This window comes from Neolamprologus brichardi, chromosome 9, assembly GCF_056152115.1.
Source record: "Neolamprologus brichardi isolate AB-2024 chromosome 9, ASM5615211v1, whole genome shotgun sequence".
In the NCBI taxonomy this organism is placed as follows: domain Eukaryota; kingdom Metazoa; phylum Chordata; class Actinopteri; order Cichliformes; family Cichlidae; genus Neolamprologus; species Neolamprologus brichardi.
This window is the reverse complement of record NC_142112.1, coordinates 22,148,862-22,155,203: the sequence shown is the minus strand read 5'-3', so window position 1 is coordinate 22,155,203 and position 6,342 is coordinate 22,148,862. Positions and strand designations below refer to the sequence as shown.

At 43.6% G+C, this 6,342-nt stretch overlaps 1 protein-coding gene across 1 annotated transcript in view; it reads right to left on the bottom strand.

Annotated features, from left to right (window-relative positions):
- The window catches only part of tram1 (translocation associated membrane protein 1), a 7,514-nt gene extending 1,172 nt beyond the window's left edge, over positions 1-6,342 (bottom strand). The window contains exons 1-11 of the mRNA XM_006794600.3: positions 6,066-6,342; positions 3,753-3,816; positions 2,759-2,880; positions 2,561-2,677; positions 2,417-2,475; positions 2,250-2,334; positions 1,988-2,058; positions 1,717-1,821; positions 1,499-1,642; positions 909-1,060; positions 1-360 (exon numbers count right to left, since the gene is read on the bottom strand). The exon at positions 1-360 is cut by the window's left edge and continues 1,172 nt beyond it. Of these exons, the coding sequence (XP_006794663.1) occupies positions 290-360; positions 909-1,060; positions 1,499-1,642; positions 1,717-1,821; positions 1,988-2,058; positions 2,250-2,334; positions 2,417-2,475; positions 2,561-2,677; positions 2,759-2,880; positions 3,753-3,816; positions 6,066-6,188 (1,113 nt within the window). The 5' untranslated portion in view covers positions 6,189-6,342 and the 3' untranslated portion in view covers positions 1-289. The remainder of the gene's footprint in view (positions 361-908; positions 1,061-1,498; positions 1,643-1,716; positions 1,822-1,987; positions 2,059-2,249; positions 2,335-2,416; positions 2,476-2,560; positions 2,678-2,758; positions 2,881-3,752; positions 3,817-6,065) is intronic.

The window sequence follows — 6,342 nt, the reverse complement described above, 5'->3', positions numbered from 1 at the left end:
TTTATTTTCTTAATTGGTTTTCTTTTCATTCACAATAGCACAGCAGGGCAAAGATTCAGAAATGACGAGGACAAACAAGACCGCCCAAATGGTGTGCTGGATGAGAAGCGAAGCTGCATTCTGGTCCTTGAAGTCCAGCTGGGAGGTCAGTCGTGTGTGGGAGCTGAAGATGCGTGTCGTAGATCAAGGAGCTGGAGGATCTGCTGGGCCGGACGTGAGGAGGGGACAGAGAGTGAGAGGAGAGTTCTCTGAGGTGGGGAGGCGATGGAAAGGGCTGAGAGGAATGTTTTTATGAGGACTTCTCTTTTCTGGCTCTTGGTGAATCAGCTTGGTGAGAGTTAACTCCATTTACTCCGTTGGCTAAAAAAAAGGAGAGATCAAAAATGTGAAAGAGCAGACAAGCCTTTAAGTTATGTACCGTTTGTCATTTGAAAAACTGAAAAAAAAAAAGACATTTAATCATGTATTTTAAAGAACAACTGTGGTGATCCCACTGTGTGAATGAGAGCCGTATTCAAATAGTCTACTCTGAGCAGTTTTCCACTACAATTCCTTTTATCGTACATAAACATTGCCCACGCTATTTTACTACAGAACAGTTTCATAGTCCAAGCTGAGCTGAATGCAAGCACCTATGATGATGGCACTGGAAGTGAGTGGTAGAAGGGTAGGTGGAGTTGGAGATGAGGACTAATTTGCATATGCACCACAAAGCCGAACATACTCCAAGAAAGAAAGGTGTGGAGTTACATCCAAGCCATTCTAGGGCATGAAAGGATTATTTACACTTAAAAAAATAGCTAGATATTATGCTTTAAATATGGAATTGTAAGCTTAATTAATCCTGGGAGAGGAACCTCCAGCCATGTTTTTGCAAATAGGGAGCTAATTCATGCTCATGCTCTCACCTTTGTCTTTCTTTGATTTGCTCTTAGAAGGAGCTTGTTTCTTTTTCAAGGTCTGAGCTTGGGCATGCTCTCTCCACCGGCGCAGCTGAAAGTTGATAAATTTCCACATCATAAAGGCCTGTGTGAGGCAGATGGCGGCCAGGACAGTTACCCTAGTAGAGAGAGGGATAAAAGCATCGCACTTTATCTCACGCACAAGACACTGGTAAAAACGGCACACAAAAACAAAGTAGGAAGTGTTTAATCTGCTTAGCACAAGACGCATTGTGGTTGCGCGTCATGCTCATTTATGGACGCAGGAGTGCACTTCCTTTTGTTTGACGATGTTCTTGCTGTAGGTTTATTTTAGCTCTATGCAACATGCTCTTAAAGGTCTGCAAAGAAGGCCTCACGTCTCCAATGTGAGCGGTCTATGAGCGGTTCTTACAAATTTACATTTGCCGCACATGAATTTTTAAAAAAATATCAAGAAATTTAGCTTCAATCTCCACGAATTACACATTTTAAAAAAGGTTGTCCGAGCAAAAGAAATTAATTTCAGCTCCGTTTGCAAGTTCAGATATTTCAGCTTTTACTCTTTCAACACTTACCGAACAAAAAGGACGTTAAAGTTTCCTGCGGCCCAATCGAAACCTTGGTTCTCAGCTGTGGAGAGGCCAAAGCCCACGGTGAGGACAGACAGGGACAGGGTGAGCAGCCGTCCGAGGACAAACAAGACCGCCCAAATAGTGAAACTGCGAAACAAGACAAGTTTTAAGACTTTGCCCTCTTTCGCTTTCGATCTAAAACCTCCTAATAGTGAACTCACCCCAGTTGCCTGTTCTCATTGCTGAAGTAGATCAGACGGGAAATGTGGAACAGAAGCTCGACAAAGTAATGACACACAAGGAGGACCAGACCCAGGCGGTTCAGGCTGTAGCACACAAAGAAACATCTTTAGAGAGTTTTTCATTACAAATGGCAGGAAAAAAAAACCCCACAAGGACACCACAAACTTTCTCCTAAAGGGCAGTGTACAAACACAAGCCACACCGACTCACAGACTTAATTAAAGGCTTTCCACAGTGGGCGCTTCTTACTTTAGAATGTAGGCGCCAGCGATGTGGACCAGGTACAGGGAGATATACACAAGCTGGCGTGGAATATCCTCCTAAACAGTAAACACAAAGGGTGGGAGGCCAAACATGGTCAAAATATTTACAGCAGTGCGGCTCTGCACATGGTGATTTAAGCGAGAGGATGATGAGACTTTGAAACAATGCGGCTTGGCCGTGGAAGTCAAACAGGAAGCTGCATCGCATCGTCCCATCCCAAAGCGACTGGCTCCGCACGTCCTCTTACCTTCTTTGTCTTTTGGAAATACAGCTCCGGTAGAGCATGCAGCCAGTAGCCCAGCTGACAGATGTAGTAGAATTTCATCTGGAATCTGAAAGAAAGCGAGACATTACAAAAAGCTTAGAAACGTCCCAAATGATTGATGAATTTCCACAATCAGCATCACAACTTACGGCATTAGTGTATGCGGATAACCCTCCCACAGGCTGACTGGATTGGACAGGAAGTTTTCCTAAGAACAAGCAAGCTTTTAAGTATGTTTTATGGGGTCAGGCATAAGCAAACAAAAACCAAAGGCAGCTGGCTATTGTACGTACAGAGAGCAGGATGCTTGTGCCCCAACCAAAGGAGAAGAGGTAGAAGGCGCTGAGCTGGCCGGACTCATTGAACTTGCTGTGTTTGGTTTTGGAGAAGTGCTTCTTCCTGTTGATTTTCTGCAAAGATGACCAGCGGTGAACAATACAGAACCGTTTCTAACAGAGATGACCTTAACTCCGTGTCTTTATCCCACTTACATCCAGCACATACTCCTGGATAATGGCATGCATTATGATAGCCACCAGCATGTAGAAGAAGATAGTTGCCAAGTCCTTGATCCCGTGGTGGAAGTGGTTCACGGCAGTCTCCTCTGGTGCTTCTGCAGCACACAAAAGTCATGCAGAGTGAAAAATCAACACCCATCTGTGATTGATTCACATCCAAAATGTCAGGTGCGCTTTCCTGGAGTGAGATGTTTGGATTAGTGAGCCCCGGCTGTGCAGAATTACACCGCTTTGAAAACGCAAGAGACCGTATTTGAACCAATATACACACTGAATCTCTTCTAGCTTTCTAAAGTTACATTTATTTCCATGCACCCTTGAGCTCAGTGTCCATAAAAACAGATATAGCCGATACGTGAACACAGTTCCCAGCAAGTATTCTAGATAGACTGAGTGGTTTTGGTCATCATTTACAGAAACTCGCAAAGAAATCGATCCAATTGGTCGCTTGAAAAATAAAAACACAGCAGCCATCATTGAAATTGTTTCAGAACACTCACTGCAGAGAGATTAGGACGCTGGATGCTATGTGGCTCATGAGATTCGAGCTGTAAATAAGTTACAGAATACGGCAAGTCGTCAGGTGCAGCAGATAAGAGCTGAATCACCGAGCTGGAAGCCTGCACACCACACACAGCACGAACAGGTCCTGCAGTCTCGGTATCTGAAGTCAGCTGGCAGAGATTCTGTTAACCTTGAAAGGAGCAGGACTCAGATTGTGAGGCCTATATTACACCTTAGCCCAAATTCGCCCGGCGCAACCTTGCCACAAGAGAACTTTATAAATCAGGCAGACTAAATTTAGCTCGGAAGCAGGGGGGGGGGGGGGGGGGGGGAGAACCCTGAAATGGGTTTGTGTAGGGCTGCGTAAGTGCCACTTTAGAATCCAAATGAGAGGAATGCAGCAAGTAAAAGAAAGTACTGCACTGAAACATCTGTTCTCCCCACACACCACTGCGTAACCTACCATTTGTTGATATGGTGACGTTGTACTGGACAGTTATGAAGAAGACTGCAAACTTAGAGGTGACCTGCAGACAAAAGGCAGTCGTGTCAATCTCAGTCAGACAGCAATTGTACAAAATACAAGTCAAAATGCTTATTAAAAATTGAAATAATACATTTAGGATGTGTATGAATATAGTGGTAATATAACACACCTGCGTTAATGCTGTTATGTTTAACACAAACTTACCGATATTCAGTATTTTTACCTGTTTGCTTTCTCTGTTATGCTTTTCCCTATTCGGTCCAGGAAAGCAAACATATCGTCACTATAAACACAACTTTTCTGCACAATAGACACAATGGAAAAAAACACTTGGAGATTATATTAGTAAAAGTCTTTTTATTAAGCTATACACCATATAGACAAGATTCTGGGCCTTATCTTTTAATCACTGAATGCTGTGGGGTTGTTTTGGGGGCCCCTGGGCCCTTTAGCCCCAGTGAATGTTAAATCTTACCGAGCCATTTTGGACAATTCTAGATTTTTCCAGGTTTGTGGGAACAGTTTGGGGAAGGGTTTTTCTGTTCCAGGACAACTGTGTCCCCGTGTATAAAGCAAGGAAAACGGGTGGATGTGTTTGGTTAGGAAGAACTTGACTGTGGCACCTTGATCTAAAAAACAAAAACAAAAACCTCTTTGAAAGAAAGACTTTGAGCGAAGGCCTCTCGTTCAGCACAACACTCTTCTGGATAAAAGGGCAAAAATTTCCACAGACACACTCCAAACTCTTGTGGAAATCCTTCCTAGAAGAGCGAACGCTGTCGTAGCTGCAAAGGAAGGGGGGGTGGGGACCAACTCCATATTATGTAATACCTATGTACTTAGAATGGGATGTCATAAAAAATCCTGCAGGTGCAGTGTGTAGGTGGCCAGATACTCGTGTCCATATGAGTAAAAAGGCTTTTACTAATACAAGAAGTCAGAGTTTTTCCTTTGTGTCCCACTAATTTTGTGCAGTTATAGTTATATTTATAGTGGAGATATTTGTTTTCCTGGCCTAAAGAGGGAAAACTATAACAAAAAGCAAAACAACAGGTACAAATACTTGACATTTCTATGCCTTCCAATTTTTTTACTTTCATTTTGCTTATGTATTTTTTGTATACAACATTTTTAGTCAGAAAATTTAAGAACACGGGATAATGCATGACACTAAATGTGAATTATGTAGAGCAACAAACTCCTTACGCTCACTGAAAGTAAAGATAACTTAATCAAGGCAGGCAGCTAATGAGATATCAGTTGGAAGTTGCATATTAGTCCTTCACGGCAAGAGAACCCGGCTTGCAACAAATAAATATCTCAAAGCAAAGAAAAAAAGAGCTAAAGCTAAAGTAGCACAGATAAATCTAACAAGTCCTGCAAATATCACGCTTTTCAACATCCACGCTGCCAACAGCACGTAGTTCCCAGGAGTTTTACTTTGGAAAGCACAAACAGGAAGCAGTTTTAATTATGGCCGGCTGGACACCAGCAGCGGTTGTGCTTTTTTTCCGTCTGGGATGAAACGCGCTTTGACATTAACGCACATTTGCTTCAAAGCAGAGCAGATTGCAGCGCGTTAAGACACTGCCGTGTGTGTGACACGATCCCGTGTGTCGGCTCGCTGTGTCCGGTCACGTCTGAAGCGCTCTCCCAGCTCCGGTGACAACTTTGAGTGACGGAGAAAGCGGGTTTCGGTGATGACAGCACTGTGTGAACCGCTGCGCGATTGCCACGTAACACATACAAACTAACCCAAGTCCAGAGTGTTGCAAAACACCGTAACCACTGAGCTCGATAAAGTGCTGCAATGCAAACTTGCCGCTTGATGGAAAATTTCTGCAAAACATATCGCAAAAAAATACTTTTGTTTTTGGTTTTCTTTTTGCGTGCATAATCGAACCGCGGGCCTTAGTGTCGATGATTTTTTTTCTTAAATAGCTTGTCGAATTTTAGGTGGGAAAGCAGCCAGATGCGAGTGAAATAGTTCCCACGACGCTTTAAAAAAACCTCATATTTAGTCACTGTAAATAACATTACCCGAGAGCAGTTGAGTGAGGTTAGAACGCTCTGGAATGAAACGCAAACGCGAGGCCATCGTGATGGGGAAAAGTTTCGATTACGAGAGGAAGTAGTGTGAAGAATAGATCAGACAGCCATGTCAGTCCTCATGAGAACCGTTTGGGAGTATTCGGCATTCATTCTAGCGATAATCCCCCTCACTTTTCCTGCCGAGCATCCTTCGAGTGATCCACAGTTTAAAATAAGCCATTCAACATGTGGACTCACCTCAAACATCAAGCCGAGGAGAAACACCATAGCAACACAGGAAACAATATCTGCATGGTTCTGGATGACAAACTCATGGCTCAGCACCGGCGGATTCTTGTTAGTCTTTTTTCGGATCCCCATGTCGACGCGATTCGTCCAACTTTAGCTTCACTGTAGCCGGGTTTTCTCCCTCCTCCTGCCTGATAGTAAGATATCCTTGTGCTCAAAGCTCCCTCCTGTTTCCTACATGCAGCGGGCCAGGCAGCAATTGAATGGCGTGTCACTCTTCCACTAG